Here is a 14,835-nt window from a genome sequence, read left to right on the forward strand (position 1 = left end):
CGTTGCTCTCATCTGTCATTGGGCCAGACTTGATTGTCAGACAGAAAAATAGACAAAGAATATGGAAGATGGCAGGAGAAGATTACATGCAGTGGGTATTCATATGGATTGGTTGGTGACTACTTCATTCAAAACATGTGAGATGAAGGTGTGAAATGTTCTGCTTTCATTGCATCTGCTGTCATGTTCATAAATTCTTTAAAACGTTATATCCTAGAGCTCAAAGAACCATTTCATATTATATGTAATACATCTTACAAGTTGTATCAATGAATGATCCTAGGTCTCAAAATCTTCAAGACTTCTCGGTTCCTCAGACTATAGACTAGAGGATTTAAGGCTGGGACTACTCCAACATATAACAATGAAAGACTCATGTCTAGTTCTATCGAGTCCTTAGAGTCAGGCTTCATATAAAGACTTAGTGAAGTCCCAAAGAAGAGGAAAACAACCGTCAGATGGGAGGAACAACTGGAGAAGACCTTCAGTCTTGTGGCCGATGTCTTCAATTTTAGGATAGTGGAGATAATATAAGCATAGGAAGTCAAAATCATGGAAAATGGCAAAAATCCTATAACATACTCCTCTATCCACAACACATAGTTCATGAGTGTGACGTCACTACAGGAAAGTTTTATTAAGGCCTTTATATCACAGAAGAAATGTCTGATACATTTGGAATCACAAAACGAGAAATGAGATATTAGGAAGACAACTAGAGATGAGTTTAAGAAGCTAGCCACCCAGGAGATAAGGGCAAGTGTCATGTAGACTCTCTTGTTCATAATGATGGAATATCTCAAGGGGATACAAATAGCGACATATCGGTCAAAAGCCATAAAAGCTAAAATTGAAAACTCTGTATCCACACAAGCTGCAAATACGAACATCTGTGTGAGACATTCTAGGAAAGAAATTTGGGTTTCTCCAGTTACTTGAATGACCAGGAGCTTTGGAAGGATATTGGAGACATAAAGTATATCTTGGATGGACAAGTTACATAGGAAGAAATACATCGGAGTATGTAACCGCGGAGCCGAACATACAACCACTATAATAATAAGGTTTCCCAGGACAGACAGGAGATACATCAGGAGAATGCCCAGGATAAGAACAATAGAAGAACTATGAAGTCCAGAGAAGGTTTGCAAGGTGAAATCTCCTCGAAATGTTTCATTAAATATATCTCTATACATTTTAGTAATGAAACATGTGACTATATAAAACCAATCCCTATGCCAAGAATACACAGATACAATCGGGGAACCTATCATAAGCGAATCTATCATTGGTAGTTTTACGTCGCTGTAACTTATACCAAATTTATGAAATGTTGCATTTTGTTGTGTGCATACCTAAGTCTATCGCTTCTGTCCTGAGACGTTCATCCCCGTTCTACGCCACATCCTCTCTGCCTAGTGTATATACACCTATATAGGCTAAACATGCCACATTTCCTTCAATATTTCAAAATTGGTGCAATGTAAAAAATAAAAAATTTCACAAAATTTTTGAGCAAATAAGTTCAAAAGTCATACACTTCTACTTAGTTGCTATTTTTGCGACAGAATTCTGGAGCGCAGGACTTGGTGATTTGATATTTTCAGATATCTTTAAAGTCACGTCTCAGGATAACCCAAACTCATCAGATCTGTCACCAGATCAAGAATTTTCTCCTTGGATTATTTTTGCTCCCACCGAGTACTTGGCTTTGAATGGACTTGGAAGAAGAAGAAAAATAGATTTTGAAAATAATAATAATAATAATAATAATAATAATAATAATAATAATAATGTTTAAGTACATAACACTACAATATTCTGCACACATTGCGCATATATCCTCATCACTACCTGCCACATTCACTTTTTGGCCACTAGGGTGGATCTGTGATCTAGGACTACGGCTGACGACAACACTTACTGGAGGTCTGAAGAAGGCGGAAATTCAATTCCCATTACATTGGTTTTAGCTGCGTTTCTCAGATTGGCTGCTGTCTATTAGTACAAGCTCTTCAACAAGAGAGTTATATTTTATTATCACAAGGGAACATGTTAATAAAGTACATAAATAAGGCTAGTGCATCAGTCCATTGGCCTGATCTGTCTTTTTTTTTTTGACATGTCAGTAGAGATGAGCGAGTTGTACTTGATCGAGTAGGTATTCAATCGAATACTACGGTATTCGAAATACTTGTACTCGATCGAGTACCACTCGCTATTCGAATGGAAAAATTCGATGCAGAACCAGCATTGATTGGCCGAATGCTATACAGTCGGCCAATCAATGCTGGTTCTTCTCCTACCTTTAGAAGTCTTCTCCGTGCAGCTTCCCCGTGGCGTCTTCCGGCTCTTCATTCACTCTGCCAGGTATCGGGCCTGGGCAGAGCCGACTGCGCATGTCCGCTTGTAGTGCGGGCATGCGCAGTCAGCTCTGCCCAGGCCCGATGCACAGAGAAGACTTCTAGGAGGATCCAGCCCGACCCTCACTCGTGGACTTGGTAAGTATAATTTGATTGAATGTTTCCTACCCCTGAAACGAGCGTTTCCCACCCATAGACTATAATAGGGTTCGATATTCGATTCGAGTAGTCGAATATTGAGGGGCTACTCGAAACGAATATCGAACCTCGAACATTTTACTGTTCGCTCATCTCTACATGTCAGTGAATGAGGATGAATATGCTCTTTATGAATCCATCACGGTATTGGCTTTTCAGTTTGTTGTTCTGATCCTATGATAGATGAATGAACCGATGTGAACTGAGCCTAAGTTGTAATGAAATTATTTTATCCCTCTTTACAGTTTAGATTGGCCTCCATATTGACTAATCTTGATCATTGTGAACCAACCCAGCTAAGACATGGATCGAGATTTGCAATAGATCCATGTAACGTATCTTGTAACATAAGGACATAAGTACCAGGGGTCTTACACTGAAAAAGGAAAAAGAAGAAATGCTTGTGAAAGTTTAAGACAATTCTGTACATTTGCAGACAGTTAAAAAATAAAAGTAAAAAAATACTCTGACGCAGAATTAATTCTTCAATATATTTCAATGACGTCTTCCCTTCTGTGACAAGATATTATAGGTCCATGTGTTGTCCATGTGATGTTACATGTTTCTCCATCTGTACATGTCTTACCTGAGGCCACATCTTGTAAGGAGCTGCTGATCTGTTACACTCCCAGTATTTATAGATTGAAGATGACTTGATAATATTCCCTATAGATAGATTACTAGACACAAAGGAACATGCTCATAACCTAAAAATATTCACATCATTGACTTGATTACAATAAAATGACATCAAATTAACCCTATAAAATATATTTTTTTAAAGTGTCCTTGTCAGGGTGTGAGCCATGTGAGCGAGGCCACATAATATAATCTCTAGTGTGCAGCACATAGACTGTAGTTGTCTCTGTTGCTAATAGTTATCTATTAGAGATGGGCCAATCTCCTAAAATTTGTTTCAAGTCGTATTCACTAAACTTGGCCATGAGAGTGAGTTAGGGTTGGTTCACACTAGCGCTTGTATTCCATCCGCATGGAGACCCCCACCCCCCCGGACGGAATACCAACGCTAATGCAAGCGCTGTGCAGTTAAGCACACAGAGCCCATAGACTATAATGGGCTCCGTGTGCTTGCCGCGTACTGCCCGCACAATTCATTCTTGCGGGCAGTGCACGGCAAGCACACGTATCCCATTATAGTCTATGGGCACCGTGTGCTTTGCAAGAACATCGCTTGCAATTGCAATTGCATTCCGTCCAGGGGGGTCTCCATGCAGACTCCTTGCGGACGGAATATAAGCGCTAGTGTGAACCAGCCCTGACATACACCAGGGTGGGGTGCATTATGTCCTTCCTGGTTTTACCAATTCAGTTGTTTAAAATACGACCAGATCCCAGAACTGGGGAGAAAAGGAGCCCCAACCTGGTTGTGTTACTGGTACAGCAGGAAGCTATAGGCTTCCTGCCTTATCTGTGTACGACTTTTAGATCGCAGGGCATCTAAGCTATGGGAAACAAGAGGCAAGTATTAGTTCCGTAATTACCTCTCTGCCTATTGGCCCCTCTTGCTCAAGGAACACATGACATATTACAGCTTTGTGCTGGGTGCAGAGGATCAAGACTGAGCGGTAGAGAGATAAGTCCTGTGAGTACTATGGCCATAAAGTGTTTAGGGACAATGTGAGGAGGCCATGACAAGTAAGGGCCCACTAATGGATTTAGTGATGGGGACAATGTATTGTGGACACCGATAAGGTCATTATACTGCATGGGGTAGTAAAGTGAGCCATAGTAATGTACGGGAGCAGAGATTATGGACATTATATTTTAGGAGGCACAGTGAAGGGACCATTATAGTGTATGTGGCTGTGATGAAGCCATTATACTGTATGGATTTAGGTACTATAGTAATGCACATCATATGGCAGGTGAGCACCATGGCTCCTGGAATGTTAACATCTGTCTAGGAGCAACTGAACTGCAGGGTTCCATTGACATTGGAAAGGTGGATAACCCATTTAATTTATATTTTTATTAGGGGACAAGTAGGTAACAGATGGCTTTGTGAAGGGATCCCAAAAGGAACGTGGCTTAAAAGTATTCAGAATAACTCTGTATAGTGTCTTCTGAATGGGGTGCTTACCGTGTTTCCCCGAAAATAAGTCAGTGTCTTATATTAAATTCTCGTCCTAAATATAGGATATGTCTTATTTTCAGGGGGGGTGTCTTATGGAGCGGGGGACAACCCGCTCCATAAGACATGCAGGAGGTTAGGCGAGGGGAGGGGGAGGTAGGCTACTTACCTTCCCCATCTTCATAGCAGTGCTGGTGCTGCTGTTGATCGCGGCGGCGGAAGTGGTGGGCGTGGCTTAGCAAGGCTGCCGGCAGTTGCCAGGGAGCCTCACTCTGCGAGCATTGCAGCCAGCTGAATGCTGTGTACTGTGTTCCATGTGCACAGGAAAGCTGGCTGCTGCCTCTGCTTTGATACTGGCTGCTGTGGGATGAGCTGGGAGAGCCAACTCCCCGCAGCATATGGACAGCGGGCATCTCCCAGCTCATCCTACAGCAGGGACAGTGGATTCAACCTACGGTATCACAGCAGAGGCAGCAGCCGGCTTTCCTGTGCACACAGAACATCATGCACATTGTTCAGCAGGCTGCAATGGTTTTTGGGGATGCCTTTTTTTCCAGGGGTGCCTTATATTAGGCAATTAAACAGTAACCTCCCCATGCCTTATTTTCGGGGGATGACCTATTTTCAGGGAAACATGGTAGTAGGTAGACCAGAGTGCAGCCACCAACATCTATGATAGTAGGCTTCAGGCAGAGGAATATTATAAGGGACTCATTGTAGTTGTGCAGTAAAACTTAGTAGACCATTTGTGAGAAGAATCGATGAGCTGGAGTCAGAAACCAGAAGACCCGAGAAGCTGCAGGAAGATAAGTCAGGGTTTTATTTCCGCCACCCAAGTGTTTTCAGGGTCAGAAGGATCCTTTCCATTTCACAAGGTATTCTAAGTGAGGCATGCTGATAATGTACCCTATTTTTTTTTTTTTTTAATTTTGTAAATTGTCACTGTGCCAACACAATGTTGATGTGGTAGTTGGTCCAATAAAGGGATAACCGTCAAGATAATCCAGATTCTTTTCTGCCTCACAAGAGATTCCTTTTGGTATGTTCACAGTTTTTTGCAGGCTGAAAAAATCTGCTTCAGGAATTTTTGATGTCCTTTTTTTTACGATACAGTTTTTGTCATATTTTTTTTTTTTTTGTCATATTTTTCATTGCAGATTTTGCTGTGGATTTTTGCCACAGTTTCTTGCTGCAGCAAACTGTATGGAACTAGAAACTTCCCTTATTTTCATTTTTTTTTTACTTTTTTATTAATATATATATATATATATATATATATATATATATATATATATATATATTTTTTTTTTTTTTTTTCAGATTGTGTCCCCATAAAGTGATAAAAGACATCTGATCACTTTTTTTTTTTAGGGAGGCTGATTTCCCTATAACTGGGGCTGCTACATTTAGCTTCAGTTGCAGGAGGAATCCAGCCTCCTGCGCACTGTTCTTTAGACTTACAGAGCTGATCTGGGTCCTGTAGGACCCAGCAGCTCTTGTAAGACACTGAGCCCGGTGGATTACGTGGTTGCCATGGGGCAGAGGGCAGCCGCATCATGGCGGCGCCCATAGCTGTGTATAGAGCGCTCATTGAGCGCTCTATACACAGTGATCGAGAAGGCAGGGAAGGGAATAAACCTCCCCTGCCATCTCTCTGGGAGCTCCGGCTGAAGTTACAGCTGGCTCCCAGCTTCAGCAGCTGCACGATTACATCTGCTGTCATGTTAATAAATTCTTTAAAACGTTATATCCTAGAGCTCAAGGAACCATTTCATATGATATGTAATAAATCTTACAAGTAGTATCAATGAAAGATCCTAGGTCTCAAAATCTTCAAGACTTCTCTGTTCCTCAGACTATAGACTAGAGGGTTTAAGGCTGGGACTACTCCAACATATAACAATGAAAGACTCATGTCTAGTTCTGTCGAGTCCTTAGAGTCAGGCTTCATATAAAGACTTAGTGAAGTCCCAAAGAAGAGGAAAACAACCATCAGATGGGAGGAGCAACTGGAGAAGACCTTCAGTCTTGTGGCCGATGTCTTCAATTTTAGGATAGTGTACATAATAAAGGCATAAGAGGTCAAAATCATGACAAATGGCAAAAATCCTACAACATACTCCTCTATCCACAACACATAGTTCATGAGTGTGACGTCACTACAGGAAAGTCTTATTAAGGCCTTCACATCACAGAAGAAATGACCAATATATTTGGAATCACAAAACGAGAAATGAGATATTAGGAAGACAACTAGAGATGAGTTTAAGAAGCTAGCCATCCAGGAGATAAGGGCAAGTGTAACGTAGACTCTCTTGTTCATGATGATGGAATATCTCAAGGGGATACAAATAGCGACATATCGGTCAAAAGCCATAAAAGCCAAAAGGGAAAACTCTGAATCTGCACAAGCTGCAAATACGAACATCTGTGTGAGACATTCTAGGAAAGAAATTTGGGTTTCTCCAGTGACTTGAATGACCAGGAGCTTTGGAAGGATATTGGAGACATAAATTATATCCTGAATGGACAAGTTACACAGGAAGAAATACATCGGAGTATGTAACCGCGGAGCCGCACATACAACCACTATAATAATAAGGTTTCCCAGTACAGACAGGAGATACATCAGGAGAATGCCCAGGATAAGAACAAGAGAAGAACTATGAGGTCCGGAGAAGGTTCCCAATGTGAAATCTCCTTCAAACGTTTCATTAAATATATCTCTATACATTGTAGTAATAAAACATGTGAGTACATAGAAGCAATCCCTATGCCAAGAATACACAGATACAATCGGGGAACCTATCATAAGCGAATCTTTCTCTGGTAATTTTTGCTGGAGTTTACGTCGCTGTAACTTATTCCAAATTTATGAAATGCTGCATTTTATATTGTGCATACCTAAGTCTACCACTTCTGTCCTGAGAGGTTAATCCACTTTCAACGCCATAGCCTTCCAGTCTTGTGTACATACATCTAGACAGGCTAAGCGTGCCCAGTTTTCCATCAAAATTGCAAAATTGGAGCAGTGTAAAAATAAAAAAAATCACAAAATTTTTGAGCAAATAAGATCCAAAGTCATAAACTTCTACAGGCTGCTTTTTTGGACTTTTTTGACTTGATGATTTGATCTCCCAATAATGTTGGGACATGTGTAAGTTAAGCCTGGGAGATAATATCAAACATATTGTACATAATATATTTAACTTCCATCACGTCTCAGGATAACCCATACTCATTAGATGTGTCAGCATATCAAGAATTTTCTCCTTGGTTTATTTTTGCTCCCACCGAGTACTTGAATTTGAATAAGAAGTCAAATAGATTAAAAAATAATAATAATAATAATAATGTTTATGTACATAACACTAAAATATTCTACACACATTACACATACCATATATACTCGAGTATAAGCCGAGTTTTACAGTACAATTATTATTTAATAAATAAATAAAAGTTCTAAATCACCTCCTTTCCCTAGAATACATATAAAAGTAGAAAATTCCTGTGAAACACAAACACATTAGGTATCCCTGTGTCTGACAGTGCCCGGTCTACTGAATATAGGGGATCTGCAGTGCTCCTGTTCCGTCTGGAAGGGGTTAATAGGAGCACTGCAGATACCCTACATGCAGCCAGACTGAATTCCAAATGGGGAAAAAAAAAACCAGTCCTCAAGCTCAGGGAAGGGGCAGACAGACAACCAAAACACCCCCTCCCCTTTCCCAGCACCCAGCAACTACTGCACCCAAAAACTCTGGCCATTTTAAATTTTTGAAATTTTCCAGTAGCTGCTGCATTTTCCCCCCTAGGCTTATACTCGAGTCAATAAGTTTTCCCAGTTTTTTGTGGTGAAATTAGGGGGGTCGGCTTATATTCGGGTCGGCTTATACTCGAGTATATATGGTATATTTCCTCGCCACTACCTGCCTCATTAATTTTTGGCCACTAGGGTGGATCTGTGATCTCGGACTATGGTTTGCTACAACAGTTACTGGAGGTCTGAAGAAGTCGGAAATCCAATATCCATTACATTGGTTTTAGCTGCATTTCTCAGATTGGCTGCTGTCTATTAGCACAAGCTCTCCAAGAAGAGAGTTATATTTATTAGCGCAAGGAAACATTTTAATAATGTACAAAAATAAGGCTAGTGCATCAGTCCGTTGGTCTGATCTGTCTTGTACCATCAAAATGTGTTCTTTCTGAATCTGTTACTGTGTTTAGTTTTTCAGTTTGTTGCTCTGATCCTATGATAGATGGACTGATGTGAGCTGAGCCCAAGTTATATTTTATCCTTCTTTATAGTTTAGGTCGGCCTTGTGCTCCTCTTCATAGTCACTTTTCCTGATGATCATTCTGAACACACTTAACTAAAACATGGACAAGATTTGCAATAGACTGCTGGAATAACGTATCTTGTAACCTAAGTACAGAAGTACTAGGGTGTTACATTAATAACGGAAAAAATAGAAATGTTTGTGGAAGTTTAAGACAATGATGTAAATTTGCTGATTGTTAAAAAAAAGTTAAGAAATTGACGGGAAAAAAAAATTAACAATGGCTTAAATCAGATTAGATAGCAAAACTTTTGAACTTTTTTCCGGACAATGTCTGAAATTTACAAACAGTATTCAAAAATTTGACTAGTAGAAAAAACTTGGCACTCACCCTCTGCGTTAAAAGTCCAAACTTTATTGTAGAAGTCCAAATAAAAATGTACACGGGAGGAGGCACGCTCTCTCATTGAGCGTGCCTCCTCCTGTGTACATTTTTATTTGAACGTCTACAATAAAGTTTGGACTTTTAACACAGAGGGTGAGTGCCAAGTTTTTTCTACTGTTCACATTATTTGGACTTTTCTTTCCTACTTAGAGCACCACCCCCATACAGCGTTTTTTCATCACCCCTATCCAGGCTACTGTCTGTTTTAGTAGTGCCACCTTGCTCCACATATACAATAGTATTCAAAAATGACTGTATCATATCCTGGACTATTAGTTCCTGTGTCGTTCATCTGGTAGGTATACAGAGAACACACAGAGCGACTTCTTCAATATATGAATGACGTCTTCTCTTCTGTGACAAGATACTATAGGTCCATGTGTTATCCATGTGACGTTACATGTTGCTCCATCTTTACATGTCTTACCTGAGGCCGCATCTTGTAAGGTGCTGCTGATCTGTTACTCTCTCAGTATTTATAGATTGAAGATGACTTGCTAATATTCCCTATAGATACATTACTAGACACAAAGGAACCTGCTCATAATCTAAAAATATTCACATCATTGACTTGTTTACAATTTTCTAAATTGTCCTTGTAAAGTTGTGAGTGATACAATCTCTATTTTGCAGCACATGGACTGTGGTTGTCTCCATTGCTAATAGTTATCCATTAGAGACGAGCCCATTTCCTGAACATTGTTTCAAGTCAGATTCACTAGACTTGGCGATTAGGTCATTTACGGTATAAAGAAGAGATGAGACAATTGAAATTCATTTTTGTATATATTTACTAGCAGGAGGATTCGGCTTTGCAAGGGTATATTTCATTTTTTGTTTGTGTAGTGGCCCCATAAGAATTGCCCAGTTTTGTCCTGATCTATTTTGTATGTCGTTGGTGTGTGTGTCCATAAGTGTCATGTGATCATGTCATGATCATTAGTTAAAAACCTGTGATTGGTTGTTATGGATACCTGGGGTAAAGCTGTGTGAATGTGATCTAAAGCGGACATACAGCAGTGAAGAAAAGTGTCTGGGATGCTATGGAAACCTGGAGTAAAGCTCTGATGTGTGATGCTGTGTGCTGGGCAGTGTATCTAATCCTCCGACATGTGATTCTATGTGCTGTGCTACGTATTTAAACCTCCATTGTGTGATACTTTGTGCTGAGCTGCGTATATAATCCTCCTATGTTTGATACTGTGTGCTGTGTTGCATATCTAATCCTCCGACATGTGATACTGTATGCTGAGCTGCAAATTTAATCCTCCAATGTGTGATACTGTATATTTAGCTGTGTATCTAATCCTCTGATATGTATATTTCAGTTTGGATATCAGTGTTGGATTGTACATATGGAGTGACCGCATGTATGAGAGTTGGTATATGAGTGAAAGACTTGCAGGTTTGTATTGGCTAATGGAGGTCATTGTTTTGGGAATACTGTATCTCAGAAACGGTACGTCCGATAGACTTGTGTGCCAGTCTAAAACTTTCCCGGAGACTTGATGCATCTGTGTGTCAAATTTGCCAAACATTGGTTGAGTCGTTTGGTCATGCATAAAGAACAAACAGATAGATAGATAGATAGATAGATAGATAGATAGATAGATAGATAGATAGACAAACAGAAACTCATTTTCACATACTGTATATATAAGGGATTAAAGGCTAAGTTTTAACTTCATTCCTTATGTTTTGGATCCCTTCTTGCATTGCTGGATAATTGGGATAGTTGTTTGTCTATGATATAAAAATTGACAGTATTAATAAGTCCTCACAGAACAGGGATGAAATAAAGTCATGGCTGTAACTGTTGGCACCCCTGACATTCTTTCAAAAGATGAGGTACTTCTCCCAGAAAAATATTACACTTACACGTTTTGTTATAAACATGTTTATGTCCTTTGTGTGTATTGGAACAACAAAAAAACACAGAGAAAAAAATGGTAAAAATAATATAATTTCACGCAAAACTCCCGAAATTGTCCAGACAAAATTACTTCTACCCTTAACTTAATATTTGATTGCACATCCTTTGGAAAAAATATCTTCCTATAACCATCAACGTGCTTTATACACCTCTCAACTGGAATATTGACCCACTCTACGTTGACAAATTGCTCCAGGCCTCTCATATTTGGGGGACACCTTCTCTTCTCCCAACAACAATTGTAACTGCTTGTCCTGTGCTCTTTTCTTTGTAGGCCTCATTCCATTCTCGGTAAACAGTAGAATGATGTGCTTCATCAAAAAGCTCTATCTTGGTCTCATCTGTCCACAAGAAGTTTTCCTAGAAGGATTTGGGGAAAAATATACAAATCTGTCTTCCATGATGTAATTAGGAAGGCAGGTGCCTCAGTGTTGCAAACCAATAGAGGATGCTCACTGGAATGTGCAAGCCTGTCTTCCCTTATGTAATTAGGAAGACAGAATCTCAGTGATATAGCCCAATAGAGGCTGCTCCCTTTAACATCATGCTCGACCTTCCAAGAGACCTTTGTTTTGCAATGATGCTTGGATTATTACCAGGTATAGTCTCTCAACCGAGGACGGCCGTTTCGATGTTATTGCATCTCGTCAGCCCAGTGTACAGAAGACTAACCCAGTATAGGTGAGAGGCTTAGGGTTAGGGGGATATCGTCACTCCTTGGGAAGAGACCACAATTTAGGTGTGTGGAGACTTATTAAGCCTTTAGCATTCCACTGTGCAAGGGACCATGGGAAAAATATGCAAATCTGTCTTCCATTATGTAATTAGGAAGTCAGGTGCCTCAGTGTTGCAAACCAATAGAGGGCGCTCACTGGAATGTGCACAGTGCACAGTGGAGTGCTAAAGGCTTAATAAGTCTCCACACACCTAAATGGTGGTGTCTCCCCAAGGAGTGATGATATCCCCCTAACCCTGTCTAAGCCTCTCATCTATACCAGGTTAGTCTTCTCTACACCGGGCTGACGAGATGCAATAACATCGAAATGGCCGTCCTCGGTTGAGAGACTATACCTGGTAATAATCCCAGCATCATTGCAAAACAAAGGCCTCTTGGAAGGTTGAGCATGATGTTAAAGAGGACCTTTCACCATTTTGCCCACAGGCAGTTCTATATACTGCCGGAAAGCTGACAGTGCACTGAATTCAGCACACTGTTGGCTTTCCCGATCTGGGCCCAGTGTGAAGAGCTTACGGTCCGGTACTGTAGCTCTTCTATGGTCAGAAGGGCGTTTCTGACACTCAGTCAGAGACGTCCTTCTTCACAGCACAGCCAATTGCACTGTGCTGTGAGAGCTGGGAGGAACGACCCCTCCATTTGCTCGCAGTACTCGTCCATAGACGAGCATTATCAGGGAGGGAGGGGGGAGTTCCTCCCGGCTCTCACAGCACAGCGCAATTGGCTGTGCTGTGAAGAAGGACGTCTCTGACTGAGTGTCAGAAATGCCCTTCTGACAATAGAAGAGCTACAGTACCGGACCGTAAGCTCTTCACACTGGGCACACATTGGGAAAGCCGACAGTGCGCTGAACTCAGCGCACTGTCAGCTTTCCGGCAGTATATAGAACTGCCTGTGGGCAAAATGGTGAAAGGTCCTCTTTAAAGGGAGTGCCCTCTATTAGGCTATATCACTGAGATTCTGTCTTCCTAATTACATCAGGGAAGACAGGCTTGCATATTCCAGTGAGCGCCCTCTATTGGTTTGCAATACTGAGGCACCTGACTTCCTAATTACATCATGGAAGACAGATTTGCATATTTTTCCCATGGTCCCTTGCACAGTGGAGTGCTAAAGGCTTACTAAGTCTCCATACACCTAAATGGTGGTCTCTCCCCAAGGAGTGACAATATCCCCCTAGAAGGATTTTGGCATACTCATGTACACTTTGGCCAACTGAATAGAGATGAGCGAACACTAAAATGTTCGAGGTTCGAAATTCGATTCGAACAGCCGCTCACTGTTCGAGTGTTCGAATGGGTTTCGAACCCCATTATAGTCTATGGGGAACATAAACTCGTTAAGGGGGAAACCCAAATTCGTGTCTGGAGGGTCACCAAGTCCACTATGACACCCCAGGAAATGATACCAACACCCTGGAATGACACTGGGACAGCAGGGGAAGCATGTCTGGGGGCATAAAAGTCACTTTATTTCATGGAAATCCCTGTCAGTTTGCGATTTTCGCAAGCTAACTTTTCCCCATAGAAATGCATTGGCCAGTGCTGATTGGCCAGAGTACGGAACTCGACCAATCAGCGCTGGCTCTGCTGGAGGAGGCGGAGTCTAAGATAGCTCCACACCAGTCTCCATTCAGGTCCGACCTTAGACTCCGCCTCCTCCGGCAGAGCCAGCGCTGATTGGCCGAAGGCTGGCCAATGCATTCCTATGCGAATGCAGACTTAGCAGTGCTGAGTCAGTTTTGCTCAACTACACATCTGATGCACACTCGGCACTGCTACATCAGATGTAGCAATCTGATGTAGCAGAGCCGAGGGTGCACTAGAACCCCTGTGCAAACTCAGTTCACGCTAATAGAATGCATTGGCCAGCGCTGATTGGCCAATGCATTCTATTAGCCCGATGAAGTAGAGCTGAATGTGTGTGCTAAGCACACACATTCAGCACTGCTTCATCAAGCCAATACAATGCATTAGCCAGTGCTGATTGGCCAGAGTACGGAATTCGGCCAATCAGCGCTGGCTCTGCTGGAGGAGGCGGAGTCTAAGGTCGCTCCACACCAGTCTCCATTCAGGTCCGACCTTAGACTCCGCCTCCTCCGGCAGAGCCAGCGCTGATTGGCCGAAGGCTGGCCAATGCATTCCTATGCGAATGCAGACTTAGCAGTGCTGAGTCAGTTTTGCTCAACTACACATCTGATGCACACTCGGCACTGCTACATCAGATGTAGCAATCTGATGTAGCAGAGCCGAGGGTGCACTAGAACCCCTGTGCAAACTCAGTTCACGCTAATAGAATGCATTGGCCAGCGCTGATTGGCCAATGCATTCTATTAGCCCGATGAAGTAGAGCTGAATGTGTGTGCTAAGCACACACATTCAGCACTGCTTCATCACGCCAATACAATGCATTAGCCAGTGCTGATTGGCCAGAGTACGGAATTCGGCCAATCAGCGCTGGCCAATGCATTCTATTAGCCCGATGAAGTAGAGCTGAATGTGTGTGCTAAGCACACACATTCAGCACTGCTTCATCAAGCCAATACAATGCATTAGCCAGTGCTGATTGGCCAGAGTACGGAATTCGGCCAATCAGCGCTGGCTCTGCTGGAGGAGGCGGAGTCTAAGGTCGCTCCACACCAGTCTCCATTCAGGTCCGACCTTAGACTCCGCCTCCTCCGGCAGAGCCAGCGCTGATTGGCCGAAGGCTGGCCAATGCATTCCTATGCGAATGCAGACTTAGCAGTGCTGAGTCAGTTTTGCTCAACTACACATCTGATGCACAC

General features: G+C 41.9%; 2 protein-coding genes across 2 annotated transcripts; both read right to left on the reverse strand.

Annotated features, from left to right (window-relative positions):
- Positions 1-266: 266 nt before the first annotated feature.
- LOC142202854 (olfactory receptor 13C4-like) lies at positions 267-1,196 on the reverse strand. Its single transcript, XM_075273196.1, has one exon. The coding sequence runs from the start codon at positions 1,194-1,196 to the stop codon at positions 267-269; it is 930 nt and encodes a 309-aa protein (XP_075129297.1).
- Positions 1,197-6,457: 5,261 nt separating this feature from the next.
- LOC142202855 (olfactory receptor 13F1-like) lies at positions 6,458-7,387 on the reverse strand. Its single transcript, XM_075273197.1, has one exon. The coding sequence runs from the start codon at positions 7,385-7,387 to the stop codon at positions 6,458-6,460; it is 930 nt and encodes a 309-aa protein (XP_075129298.1).
- Positions 7,388-14,835: the final 7,448 nt, after the last annotated feature.

This window comes from Leptodactylus fuscus, chromosome 5 (assembly GCF_031893055.1).
Source record: "Leptodactylus fuscus isolate aLepFus1 chromosome 5, aLepFus1.hap2, whole genome shotgun sequence".
Taxonomy (NCBI): domain Eukaryota; kingdom Metazoa; phylum Chordata; class Amphibia; order Anura; family Leptodactylidae; genus Leptodactylus; species Leptodactylus fuscus.

Coding starts and splice junctions, on each gene's coding strand:
- LOC142202855 (XM_075273197.1), bottom strand. CDS start 7,387: ATGTATAGAGATATATTTAATGAAACGTTTGAAGGAGATTTCACATTG.
- LOC142202854 (XM_075273196.1), bottom strand. CDS start 1,196: ATGTATAGAGATATATTTAATGAAACATTTCGAGGAGATTTCACCTTG.